This window comes from Hemitrygon akajei, chromosome 8 (assembly GCF_048418815.1).
Source record: "Hemitrygon akajei chromosome 8, sHemAka1.3, whole genome shotgun sequence".
Taxonomy (NCBI): Eukaryota; Metazoa; Chordata; class Chondrichthyes; order Myliobatiformes; family Dasyatidae; genus Hemitrygon; species Hemitrygon akajei.
Genome location: NC_133131.1, coordinates 124719406 through 124734011, shown reverse-complemented (window position 1 = coordinate 124734011; position 14606 = coordinate 124719406). Strand labels below are relative to the sequence as shown.

Sequence of the window (14606 nt, the reverse complement as noted above, 5' to 3'; positions counted from 1 at the left end):
CACGATGGAGCTGGCTGAGTTAACAACTTCTGCAGCTTTTTCGGAGCCTGTGCTGTGGCCCCTTCATACACAAGAAGATAAGAAACAGAAGCAAGAGTAGGCTATCCGGCCCATTGAGCCTGCCCCGCCATTCAATAAAATTATGGCTGATCTGTCTGTAAGCTCAGCTCCATCTACCTGCCTTTTCCCCATAGCCCTTAATTCCCTTACTGTGTAAAAACCTATCTATTTCTTAAATATATTTAGTGAGAAAGCCTCAACTGCTTCCCTGGGCAGAGAATTCCACAGATTCGCCACTCTCTGGGTAAAACAGTTTCTCTTCATCTCCGTCCTAAATCTTGAGGCAGATGGTGATGCAACCAGTTAAAGTGCTCTCCATAGTACAGCTGAAGAAATTTTCTGATGTCTTTGCTGACGTATCAATTCTCCTCAAACTGTTGGAAGCCTATTGAATAGTTCCTTAGTACAATGAGATGGACTCTTGGCTTCTCAGTCTACCTTGTTATGACCTTGCACTTTATTCCCTACCTGCACTGTACTTTCCCTGTAACTGTTACAATTTATCCTGCGTTCTATCATTGTGTACCTTGCTATATTTGCCTTGAAATGAATTGATCTATATGAGCACTGTGCAGGACAAGCTTTTCACTGTACCTCAAACATGTGGCATTAATTGTGAAACACGAAGGATTTATTTATTCATTTTGTTTTAAATGTGCCACAAAGAACATTAAAACACCTACCCATGAACTGACTGTTCAATGGTATGGTGATGTGGTAGATAGCAATAAGTTAATGATTTTAAATGTAGGCATTTTTTAATATTACTTATTTCAATTTATTTACGCCAAAAGGACTCTATGATGATTTTGCCAAATACTGATTTATAAACTGAATAATTACAGTCGACCTTCACTAATCCAACTACCCGTAATCCGGTTCCTTTGATAATCCGGCACTGATTTCAAGTTTTCCGCTGTAATTTCAAATTTCCCGGGTCACCGTACCAATCTGCTGTGCGTTGTTTTGGTTGCACTCGATCTGTTCACGTGTTGGCGTGCTCTTGTAAGCATAGACAGGAGATTCCTGCTTGTTTTCCTGCATTTATTAATACTATTTGCATGAGGCGTGGCCACCCATCTCACCTGCCAATGGTGGGGGAGCTGGCACGCGCTGGGTCGGTCCACCTTCTTGGCCACCTGCTGGCAGTCGCGCACTGCCTTCCAGCGTCACCTGGCCAGCACTCCGTTCTCTTCCGCCTATGACCTCAGCCCAGATCTGGCGTCCCGCTGGATTTAAGGATATTACTAAGCGGAGGAAAAGAAACTAACGATTCTCTCAGTAACTGCGAGTGAAGAGGGAAGAGCCCAGCACTGAATCCCCAGCCGCCTGGTGGTCATGTGAAATATGGCGGATAGAAGACCTCCTGTCTCTGACTTCTGCTTCTGCTCATCCAGATGTGCTGCCACCAACGTCAAGTTTTTGAAGAAACTGTTGTGCCAGTGTCAGGACCAGTTCCTGATGCTTCACTCATTTTTCAAGATGAAGATGTTGATGATCCTGATAACCCCACACTTTCAGACATGTAACTTTGCCTAAAGATATATTAAACGTCTCACTTTAGAAGCGGAAGTACTCAACTGTTCTGTATAAATTAATTCCTGTACATTTACCTATACCCTTTATTTTATCTGTGCATGTACAGTATATTATTTTATTAAAATTTCACTTTCTACTCATTTAATATTTATGTTTTATTATTATCTAACTTGTACTGATTTACATGATATTTTAAAGGTATGATGAGGAGGTTAGCTATTGCTTAATGTGATCCTTCTGTAATTCGGCATTTTCACTAATCCGGCACTCCTCAGGCCCCAATGGTACTGGATTATAGAAGGTCAACCTGTATATGTAATGAAAATTATTTTTAAATCAGGTCTGTGTTCTTTTCTGATTCATCAGGACATTCCCACACAAGAGATGTCTTGTGCTTAGAAAAATCACTTCTAATAGTGTTTTTTTTTTGTGGCTTTGAATATATGTGCAGCATACACATATATTCAAGGCCACAAAAAAAATCACTATTAGAAGTATCATAAATACAATATAGCAAGAAAATCAAATGTCTACAGTAGTAGCAATACAGAAATCAAAATAATGCTTATCATCCAGTAAATGAGCTGCTATGGATTGGTTCTCTTGTACTTTCTCAAAACAATCCCATTCGAAGCTAACACCAGTTTGTCTTACAGACTTGCATATATCAAGGAGGAATCAAATTTGAACCCTTTCCATACAATCCACTAACAAAAAAAGTCAAATATGACTGTGAAAACCAAAAATAGATGCTGGAAATTTAAAACAAAAGCAGCAAATTCTAGAATCACCCAGCAGGTCAGGCAGCATCTGTGGAAAGAAAAACAGTTTACATTTTAGATTGAAGACCCTTGGGAAATGAAAAGTAAAAGCTAACTTTAAATTGGAGAGATAGCAGTAGGGGCTGGTTAGGACAAGGGAATATTTATGATAGATAGATAGATACTTTATTCATCCCCATGGGGAAATTCAACTTTTTTCCAATGTCCCATACACTTGTTGTAGCAAAACTAATTACATACAATACTTAACTCAGTAAAAAATATGATATGCATCTAAATCACTATCTCAAAAAGCATTAATAATAGCTTTTAAAAAGTTCTTAAGTCCTGGCGGTAGAATTGTAAAGCCTAATGGCATTGGGGAGTATTGACCTCTTCATCCTGTCTGAGGAGCATTGCATGATGAGTCCATAGTTGCTGTAGGGAGGATTTACAGAGAATATATATTTTAACTGCTACTATCAATTTAATGGAGAGCTCAAATGGTAGTCTTACAATCAGAGAGCAGGGACTTTTTATTTAAGATACTGGAGTTAATACTGAGGTTTCTCAACACACGTCCAATGTCATCCTCATCCAGATGACCACCTTCGCTTGTGGCTGTATCAGGCTACGTGTGGAACCTAAGTACGTGACCAAGTTCTATCTGTCCCTGGTGTTGAGAAAGATGGCTGTGGCCCCATTGCTGTGTAATGTTCCAGGCAGCTGGATGTGCCATGTGGCCTGTCCTTCGTGAAAAAGTTCTTCCATACCAACGCCTTTGACCACAAGTCCATCAAACAATGGTCAGCATGGAATATCCTGCAGAAACTGCAAGAGAATGAGTCGAAGGACACAGTGGGGTGTTTCCTTGAGTAGACTGTCCATACCATCTGGCACAATGCCTCATCCCACATTCACCAACTTCTTCCTTGGCTGCTGGTTGGAGGGACTCTCCCAATCAGATGCTTTCTGCATGCCCAGAATATCACACTCACAACAAACCACCCAAAGAGAACAGTAGTGGGGATGAGACAGCTGTTGCCTTCATTACTGACTGGATTTGCAAAGGGGGTGGAGAAAGATGGAAAGGCCTGTGTCACAGTTCACCCCAAGCAGCCGTTTAACAGAGGAATCTCTGATTTATAGGCTGTTCCTAGGTCCACGCAGAGACAAACATCAAGTACTCCCAGAAAATCATCAACTCGGTATTGATTTGGTTTACCAGTCCATTGAGGAATGCTGCTGACTGTCAGAATCCAGGATCCAGGAGTAAATGCTGAAGGATGCACTGAAGCTTGGTGCAGCCACCACAAGGGCTTGATGGGGAAGAACCACAGCACTGAGTTTTTCCACTACTGCACAGGGAAGCGGTGTGTTGGGTGAGGAAGCCGTTCAATTATTGTAATGTACCACCCCAGGAAGCCACATAAGTAGCAGCAGTGGTACTGGTTTAAAGAAATGCAATTGAAGGCATTGTTTAAGAATGAAAAGGTGTTGCACAGATTGTTCTTGTAAATTTTTAAATTATGTATAAAGTTTATTTTGGTTAAAAACACACATTTTGTTCTCTGACTTTGATAACAATTTGGGCCATGTTTGCTTGATAATCCCTGTGCAGGATACTCTCCACTTTTCCCTGAAATTGTGTATTAGGCAGCCAAAAAGATATCATGCGAGACTCACATCAGATATTGTAGAAAACACTTAATAATACATAACTTTCCCTGCTCACTGAGTGAGATGCTATCTTATCTAAACCTACTTATATATTTAAGGATGTCTCCTTGTACATTTGCAAATAGATTGCCATGATCAGACAAAACCTCAACCCAACCATCAACTACCCAAGCTACACATTTTCTGAGTTATTTTCATTTCCTACTTATATATTCTATAAATCCAGTTTATAATTTACAATTTATAAATGAGAAATTATAAAGAAATTAAGTAACATGGAAATCAAAGGAAAATCATGATTGCCAAATACAAAATAAATGGAACATCTGATTAATATTTTAACCAAAAATATTTATCCTTCATTGAAATAAATCACAACAAGAGTATGAAATTATTAAAGATAGGAAGTAAAATTACAAGATAGAAGGGATTAGAAGGTAAATTTGAACAGGCTGAACCAAAATAGTTGAGATTCGACGACAAATGATGTAGTCGAAGACATGGACTACACAAGCAGCTGGAATCCGAAACAAAGGGTGAAGGATGAGCCCGACCATTGGATATGGGCTGATCAAACATTGAAGTGCTGGAAGTTTGGGTTATTTAAGGTGTGTGAATTAAAATTAATATGCCTGATAGTTGATGCTTTCAATTTCTGTTTACTAACATTATACTAAAACGGCAAATTCCTTGGTCAGACATTGGGAAAATTTGTAATGTAGACACTCTATGATAAACAAATAACATACTTCTTTATAAATTTTAATATTTCTGTCAAAGTGTTCCTGATTTCATGTGTTGTGTTTTTCCAGCTTATAGTGCCTTGTAGGGAAGACACTTTCTGTCTCCCCTTTTGAATAAAACGATAATATTTGGGACCTTCCAATCTAATGGAAGTTTCCTGAATACACAGAATACAGTGCAACAGAACTGGCTAGGCTATATATAGACGAAAATGGTGAATGTCTGAAATTGTTGAATTCATTCAAGATTGAATCCATAAGTATGGAACATGACTAGACTAAAAGGAGTGCTATTTCTCATTGGAACAGTGTTGACCAAAATCTGTGAGGTCAGAATGGGTGTGGGATGGAAAACTAAATTGATTTGCAACTGGTTCATGGTCTGAACATCTTTATGTCTCAATAGAGATGTTCTGCCAGGCTGTCTCAAATCTGTACTTGATTTATCCAGTGTAGAGTAGATCACATTATGAACATCATATGCACCACATCAAATTGGAAGAAATAGATTGCTGCTTTACCTGGATGAATCTTTGGTGGGAAGGGAAAAGGTAAAAGGACAAGCATTGCATTTCCAACGTTTGTATGGGAATTGTCTTGTGCAGAACCTGGGCAATTGGATCCTCGACTTCCTAACCAGAAGACCACAATATGTGCGGATTGGTGGTAACATATCCTCCTGACGATCAACACTTATCCCCAGAAATGGAAGAAGTAAAACAAAAACAAAAGGAAGAGCGAAATTGGAATCAGGTGAAACAAAGTGAAAACTGGCAGTCAAAATAAAGTTTGTATGAACCAAAGAAATTGCATTGAAACAGTCATCAAAATACAGTAGCACGTGATGTGCAATGTTGGTGAAGAAATATATAGTGCTCGAAACATCTATAAAAAAGGGCCTAGTAGCATCTGTAAAAGGCTAATCAGTTAACACTTAACGGTAATGATTTTCAGATTTACAGCATCTGCAGTTTTTAAAAAATATTTTTATTCACTGTTCATTTCTTTCCCAGATGCTGTCTGACCTGGGTGTTTCCAGCATCAGCATTTTTCCTCGATTTCTTTTGGCGGGGACCAGGATATATCCCAACATTTTTTTAATGACACAGCCTTTTTTCAATGCTATACGTAGTTTACCTTTGATTCTTCCCACAACCCCTTTACCAGTGTGGCTTGTTACAGATTGCCAGGAAACAGGGCAAAAGCCCTCGAGCCTGTACGACTCCACATGCTACAACTGCGCACGCGTCGTTACCAACACGCGAAACCTGAGTTCGCGCAGCGTGCGTAGTGAAACGTCATGTCAGTCAGGTTGCGCGGCGTGCGTGGTGTAACGTCATGTCAGTCGGGTTGCGCGGCGTGCGTGGTGTAACGTCATGTCAGTCGGGTTGCGCGGCGTGCGTGGAGTAACGTGGTTGCGACCTGCTGCGATGTTGTGAGGCCTTGGACACGCGGCGGTCCGGGCTTTTCTTGGGAGTTTTTGTGTCCCGCTGTGGGTGAGTCGACTCTGTTCAAGCAACTGCACAGGCTCCCTGGAGCTTTTAGGGCCACAGTATGTGAAATTGACATTAAACCAACCAGAAAGCAAAATGTACCCTGTTGAAGAAGATTGAAGCATTTAATATCTGTAGAGGACCTAACATGCTTTTCGAAAAAGTTACTCTAGAATCAGAATTAATATTTCTGGCATATGTCATGAAATTTGTTTTGTGGCAGCACATTACATTGTAATGCGTAATAAAAAAAACTATAAATTACAATACGAAGTATATATTAAACAATAGATAAACAGTGTTAAAAAAAAGCAAAATAATGAGGAAGTGTTCATGGGTTCATTGTGGCAATGATCACTTTAATTATAGTAAATGTCAATGATCAGTAGCATCGTGCAAGAGTGGTAGATATAAAGTTTGCAGTTATTTGTGTGTAGATTGGAAGGGATAAGAGGTAAGAATGATAACTAGTATTACATGGATCTTGGACTTTGGTTCAGAGTTCATTAATATTTCCACTGCCCCACCACCATGAGAAGAATGATTGCTGCTAGCAAAAACAAAAATAAAAATTGCTGGAAACACTCGGTAGGTCAGGAAAACAGCAAATGCAGAGAGAGAAAAAACAATTGCCAATCAGTGACCCATATGGGGAAATTGTTTCTGCTGAAACCAGTGGTGTATTTTCGAAAGAGGTGAGAATAAGTTGGGAATAACTATATTAGAATGAATCCCCCTGATCTAAGACCACTATTGCTTTAAAGAAAAAAAAACGTGTAAGTGGATTTGATTCTGTTTCTGAAGTAACATCTTCAAAAAGCACATTAGGTCAAAGAAGTTACCTTAAGTGAAAATTTTTAAAAAGCAGATGCTAAACTCTAAAATGAATAGAAAATACTGGAAATACTCAGCAGGTCAGTCCCTGTCAGTGGGAAGGGAAAACAATGTTTTTTTGTCAGAAACTGAAACAACACTGTGGGGAAGTATTTAGTCTCTATTTAGGAAGCCCAAGAGCCACCTACTTACAAAATTCAATTGAAACACAGCATATGCTCAGAAGCTTCGAATATATGTTCTCGGGGAATGAAGGTAAAAAGTAGGGACAGGAATAGGCAGAAGACACAAGAAATTCTGATGATGCTGGAAATCTTGTGCAATACACATCAAATACTGGAGGAATTCAATAGGTCAAGCAACAGCTATGGAGGGAAAGAGTCGACATTTTAGGTGGAGACCTTTTCATCAGGCCTCAGATGCCTCCAGGGCCAGATTGCCCTCCAGGAGTAGGCCATCTAGCTGTTCAGCCTGCTCCAGCGTTTAGTAAGAACATGGATATTTTTCAGCCTATTTTTCCAGCACTGTTTCCATATCTTCTCATTCCATTATTTCCCAGAAACCAGATTTAAGTATTGAATGAAAATCTCTGAGCCTCTGTAGCCCTCTGCAATGGAGTCTCATAAGTTTACCATTTCCTGGATGAAGATAGTTCTTGGTGTTAAACAGCCTTCTTGGCTGTTATTCTAAGGTGCCCCAATGCCAGACTCCTCAGACGTTTTCCCTGAAGCTAGCATGTTAAGCCGTTGAAGAATTTTCCATGTTTTGATAAGATCTTTTCTTAGCCATCTGATCCCAAGGGAATTTAGTCCCAATCTACTCAATGTCTTCTCCCATGACAAACCCATAGAGACCTAAACTGTGCACAGTGCTCCAGGTGTGATCTCACTTGTGTTCTCTGCATTGCAATAAAACTTCTTACTCTTGTAAGCAAATCCTTTTGTAATGTAGACTAACAACATGTACCTATTAATCGCTTTCTACACCTGCGTGTTAGCCTTCAGCAACTCGTGAACAAGCGGTCTTGGGTCTTTTGAACATCAGCATTACCCAATCTTTCCCCATTAAGGGCAGTGCTATTACCAAAAGATTGGAAACTGGTTAATTTAGAAGCGTATTCTAAAATAGGACAGGACTGATAAACTGATTATTTAATATTAAATGAAGGTCAGATTAAATTGTTTATTAGTAATAAACATAACTCTTCATTATGAAGACTGCAGAAAGAAGGGAAATAAAAACAAATGTCTTTGCAACATCTGCGGAGATGCGTGAAGTTAGCTGCCTCAAAGTTCAAAGTAAATTGATTATCAAAGTATGTTTATGTCAACGTATACTACCCCGAGATTCATTTTCTTGCCGGCATTCACAATGGGTATAAAGGGACATTGAATCAATGAAAAACTGCACATGATGACTTCAACCAGTGTGCAAATGAAGACAAACTAATTCAACAAATATTGATAATAAATAGTAGAGTCCTTGAAAGTGAGTCCATAGGTTGTAGAATTGGTTATCTATCCTGGTTCAGGAAGCTGATGATTGAAGGGTAATAATTGTCCCTAAATATGGTGTGGGACCTAAGGCTCCTGTACCTTCTTCCTGATGGCAGCAGTGAGAAGAGAGTGTGGCCTGGATGATGTGTATTCTTACAGATATAATTTACTGTGTACAGCTGGCTTAGTTAAGAGGAGCCCTGTAAGTAACCAGATTAATAGCCTGAATGCTATCTGGTCTTTGATTTCACCTGTATAGGGCGTTGGTGAGACAGCCTGGAATATCATGTGCAGTTCTGTTCACCATCCTATAGGAAAGATGTGATTAAACTACAGAGGTGCAGGAAAGATTAACAAAGATGCTGCCTGGACTGAAGGGATTGTGTTATGAGGAGATACTGGATAGACTGGGACTGTTTTTCCTGGAGCAAAGGAGACTGAGGTCTGACCTTGGTAAAAGCACGAAGGGCATAGATAAGGTTATAGTTCATAGTTCCCAGGGTAGGGTCACCTAAAACTAGAGGGAAAAGATTAAAGGGAACATAAGAGACAAGTATTTTACATTGCAGGTGGTGGGTGTATGGAACAAGGTGCCAGAAGAAGTGGTAGAGGTGTTGGAATTAAAGCATTTAAAGACAGAACATAAAACGTTACGGCACAGGACCAAAGTCTTTGACTCTTGGTGTGGTGCTGAATTAATTAAGCTAATAACAGCAATCCCTTCTGCCTGCTCATAGCCCATATCCCTCCATTTTTTGCATATTCATTTGCCTATCTAATAGCCTCTTAAATGGATCTATCATATCCGCCGCCACCACTGCCCCCGGCAATACATTTCAGGGAACCACTATTCTGTGTGGGAAAAAAAATACTTGCCCTGACATCTCCTTTGAATTTTCCCCCTTTCATCTTAAATACACGCCCTCCAGTGTTAAGACATTTCAATCCTGGGAAAAAGATACTGGCTATCTACTTTATCTATGCCTCTCGTAGTCTTATAAACTTAAAGAAAACTCGTTAAAGAAGTTTCTATCTGGTCTCCCATCAGCTTCCACCGCTCCAGAGAAAACAATCTAAGTTTGTCTAATCCCTCAGTATAGCACCTGCCGTCTGATCCAGGCAACACCATGGTAAGCCTCGTCTGCGCCTTCTCCTTCCTTCGGTTGGCGACCAGAATACAATGTAATATTCCTGATGTGACTTAATCGGAGTTTAAAAAAGATTCCTTCTAATTCTTGAATTTATTGCATCGATTAATAAAGGGAAGTATATTCCATGTGACTTATTTGGACAGGTATGTGGATAGGAAAGGTCTGGAGGCTTATGGGCTAAATGCAGATAAACGGGACTACCTCAGGAAAGCACCTTGGTCAGCATTTCTATGATTATATAACTAACCTGAACCCCAGTGTGTGGAAAGCAAGTGTGGTAAACATCACTCTGTGAGATAAAAGCTGGGCTGGACCACGGGAATTTCTTATAGTCAGATAGCAGATGTTTGAAGTTTTGCTGTAATTTGCTAGTTTGCTTGCTTTTCAAATAAATGTTTTTTTTAAACAGGTTGTCAAGTTTTCAGATTTGTATCTTATCCATCTTCAGTCCAAACATGGAAACCCCAGCCAAAGTAGTGCAAAAAGGGGTACGGAAAATACGACCTCCAAAGGCCAAGGTTTCTTTCAGCAATCCTTTTGCTTTTGATTGGAGGCCTTTGAACAAGGGAAGCAGGGAATTCTTCTTAAAGAAGTTGCAGGAAACCTTTCAACAGATTAATCTGTACAAACAGGAATCAATTCAGAAGCCTAGGAAACTAAGAGCTACCAAGACATCAAAAAATCAAGAAAATAGAAATATGGAAGGGAGTGTTGAAGGAATCAGAGAAGGCCAGAAGATTGAAGACTTGAAAGAAGGTGATAAAATGATTAGGGGCCCAGAGACCAAGCAAGGATGGACTAATGTGGAACTTCGGAAACAGCTGGCTATTGGAATCAATGAAGTAACTCGAGGCTTAGAGAAGGACAAATTATGTTTGGTTCTGGTGTGCAAGTCAGTAAAACCTCCTATTATGACCCAGCATCTCATTCAGCTAAGTGTAAGTAGAACAGTCCCTGCCTGTCAAGTTCCCCAACTGAGTGAAACTATGGCGCCTTTATTGGGCTTAAAATCTATACTTGCTCTGGGTTTTAAAAAGAATTCAGAAACTTTTATTGAAATGATTAATGCTATTGGCCCACAGGTGCCACCTTTAAATATTTCATGGATGCAGGAAAGTCAGCAAGTTGAAAGTGCTGAAGAAATGGAGACAGAGTTTGAAGGGACCAATGAAATGCCAGTGACCAAAGAATTGGACGTTGCATTTCCACAAAGTCAGAAGCGTAAATTCTGTGAAATTGCATCAAAAGACAGTCCTGTGGAATTCTGTAGTGCAACAAAGAAAAAAGCAGGAATGCTGTTGCTGCCTTTAAAAATAAAGAAAGTAATTCCAAATCCAAATAAAATTCGGAAGCCAAAGAAGAAAAAGAAATAACAATCAACTGCTGGACTTGAGCTAGAAAATGTAGGCAACGGCAGTAGGTCAGTTATTTGTGAACAGCAGGTAAAGAAATGCTGGAAATACTCAGATCAAACAGGATCTATGTAGAGAAAAGTGTTTCATAACAGTGATTTTCCTTTCTGTTTACGAACTCAGATTTCTACCATCTGTAGCTTGTTGTTTTCAGATAAATCATGGATTCATTAATGTACCCTTTGACAAAATTGAATTAAAATTGTATTTATAAAGGAACAGAAGAGGGAAGAGGTTGGTAAAACATGTAATTTTCTGAATTAAATATTTTGTGCAATTTCATTTTAATCACATGAAGTTGGTATTTGTTTCCATTTCCTATCTATATAGTTGTGGAAAAAAAATGTGGAATTTTTAAAAACACAAGAGACCCGGCAGATGCTGGAAATCCAGAGCAACCCAAAAAATGCTGGAGGAACTCAGTGGGTCATGGAGCCTCTATGGAAAAAAAATAAATAACCAGTGAACATAGCAGGGCCCAGATCCTCCTTCAGAATAAAAAGGTGTGGGAGGGGAAGGACGAACTTGGTGATGAGTGGGTAAGTTAAGGGGCTGGAGAAAAAGGAATCTGATAGGAGAGAAGAGTGGCAAGGGGAGGAGGGGCACTAGGGTAAGTGATATGCAGGTGAAAAAAAGGTAAGATCCATGGCATCATTCCCCCCATGATTACCATGTCCATTTCAGTTCAGTTTCAGTTTATTGTCATTTAGAAACCACAAATGCAATGCGATTAAAAAATGAGACAATGTTCCTCCAGAATGATATCACAGAAGCATATGACAAAACAGACTACACCAGAAAATCCACATAACGTTTGGCAATCCCCAATCCAGAGTCCGGAGAGGCTGCTGTGTATTAATATCGCGCTACCATCTTAGCGCGTTCCCCGGAAAGGAGCTCCAAATCCACCAGACAAAACAAGACCAAAAACTAAAGCTACAAGACCTGCACAAAACCACATACCGGTAGTTACAACAGTGCAAACAATAGCATAATTGATTAAAAAAAAACAGACCATGGGCACAGTAAAAATAGTCCAAAGATGTTAAAAGACTATAAGTTCGAAAGAAACCTCCACAGAGTTTCCACAAGTCCTCAGGGTCCCGATAGACTCCTCATCCCACGCAGGCAGCAGAAGGGAATACCCCCGCTATGGACTTCCATGGCGCCGCCGGACTCAGCCTCGCAGACCCAGCACACAGTGAAAGTACCCCGACCGCAGCGGACTCCGAGTCCGTTGAGCCTCCGACCATCCCCTCCGGCACAGCTTCTCCGAGCACCATCCTCTGCCGAGCGTATTAAGACGCCCCCACCAACGCGACCCTGAGGACTGGGGGCCTGTTCTTCTCAGCAGAGACCCGGACCTCACAGCAGCAGCAGCCAACAAAGAGGGCCTTCCTGGAGATTTCCAGATGTTCCTCCGCGCTCCCACATCTGTTTTTCATCAGATTGGTATTGCGCACAGCACCCCGCTTAACAAATAACAGATATCAGCTCCGGAGTGACTGCTGCAAGCTGCGTCGCGCCACCATCTTGGTCATTTTTATATATATATTTGTCCCTTCTCACTATTCTCCCCACTGGCACTTATCCTTGCAAGTGGCAAAAGTGCTACATCTGCCCATTCATCTCCTCCTTCACCTCCATTCAGGGCCCCAAACCGTTCTTGCAGATGAGACAACACTTCTGTTGGGGTCATCTACTGTATTCAATGCCATCTCTTCTACATTGGTGAGATCTGACGTGGGCATAGATTGAAGGACTACTTTGTTAAGCTCTATCTACAGAAAGTGGAATTTCTCTGTGGCCAACTTTTTCAATTTCAATTCCCATTTCCATTCTGAAATGTTGGCACATGGCCTCCTCTTTTGCTACAATGTCAATCTCAGGTTGGAGGAGCAACACCTATTATTCCATCTAGGTAGCCTCCAACCTGATGGCAAAAAATGTCAATCTCTCCAAATTCTGCTAATTTTTTGCCCTTTCCCCTTGCCTCCTCTTCATTTCCCCACTCTGACCTCTTATCCTCACCTGAGTATCATCTCCCCCTGGTGCCTCTCCTTCCCTTTATCCCATGATCTACTCTCTTATCCTCAAAAGATTCTTTCTTCAACAACCTTTGCCTTTTCCACCTATCATCTCCCAGCTTCTCACTTAATGCCTCCTCCTCCACCAACCTGGCTTCACCTATCACCACTTACCTTTTCCTGCTTCCCCTCCTCCCACCTTATTCTGGCAGTTTACCCCTTCCTTTAGTCCTGATGAAGAGCCTCAGCCCAAAGCATGAACTCTTTATATCCGGATGCTGCCTGACTCAAGTTTCTCCTTTATGTTGCTGTTTTAACTCTTGTATTTACTTCCAGATATATTCAGTTATGTTAACATCACAGTGAGATGAAATTGGAGCCAAATATTTTGGATTTCCAGTATCTGCAGACTTGCTTGTGCAAATGATAATTTTTCACCATTTGACTTTTATTTTTAAGTGAACCCATTTTGATTCAGAGTAGCTTTCTCTGCCAGTAATAACTTTATATCATATTTTATGACATTTGGTCATGTACTAAGTTCAGAAGTTTTAACTTGGTAAAATTCATTTTACAGCAATTGCATTTTAAGAAGTTTTAATTTCCTCAACCACCACTTGAGCCGTCATTGTCATCCCAGTACAGCATGTGAATTCAGGATGAGGCCTCTGCCTTCTCCCTGTATTTACACTACCCAATGATGCCTAACCCACAATTTGTAGTCTCATGGACGAGCATATTAGTAGCTTCTGAACCACAAATAGATTTTTTTAAAGTTGTCATCAGCCCTTTTTTTTTGCTTTTACCTAATTTGGGTAATCTGGGTCCTATTTTATGCTCCAATATTTCCCCAGATAAAAAAACCTTGTCTGATTCTGATCACATAACTGCAAATGCACCCTGGATAAACTTGCCAACTTTATGTTATGCTATCCTTGCATTTTAAAATCTTTCTGGGACATTCATTTATCATATCCGCTTCAACATTAATATAACTATATGATTTCATATCTACCTTGGTGCAGTCTGCGTCATTGGTACTCAAAACTATTATTGGCCTGTCCCACTATACTCTCTCATTGACATAATTTGAAGGTATCAAGTTTGGTTCTGCCGAATACAGCCAGCTTATTATTTCTTTTGATTCCACTGTGCATTAAATATCAGAACCAATGCCCTGCACTAAAATTTAGCTCAACTTCAATGAAGTTTAGCATGTAAGAGGAAAATTCTAATTCTAAATGACATAAACTCACTACCACCAATCTCATCTATTTTCTCTCGAACATTATTGGACAAGTTACCCTGTGATTCTGTAGTGGTTTTGCTCAGCTCCAGATTTTGTTTTCCCCTCAGGAGTTTAAGATGGATATGCTCAACAAATTGGGCAGCATCAGCAGAGAAACAGGC

The 14606-nt window shown here is 40.2% G+C and overlaps 1 protein-coding gene across 1 annotated transcript; it reads left to right on the top strand.

Moving 5' to 3' along the window:
- Window positions 1-6159: 6159 nt before the first annotated feature.
- On the top strand, window positions 6160-11457 carry rpp38 (ribonuclease P/MRP 38 subunit). Its single transcript, XM_073054539.1, has 2 exons — window positions 6160-6279; window positions 10167-11457. Exon 2 carries the CDS (start codon window positions 10213-10215, stop codon window positions 11128-11130), a length of 918 nt encoding a protein of 305 aa, XP_072910640.1. The 5' UTR covers window positions 6160-6279; window positions 10167-10212; the 3' UTR covers window positions 11131-11457.
- The last annotated feature ends 3149 nt before the right edge of the window (window positions 11458-14606 follow it).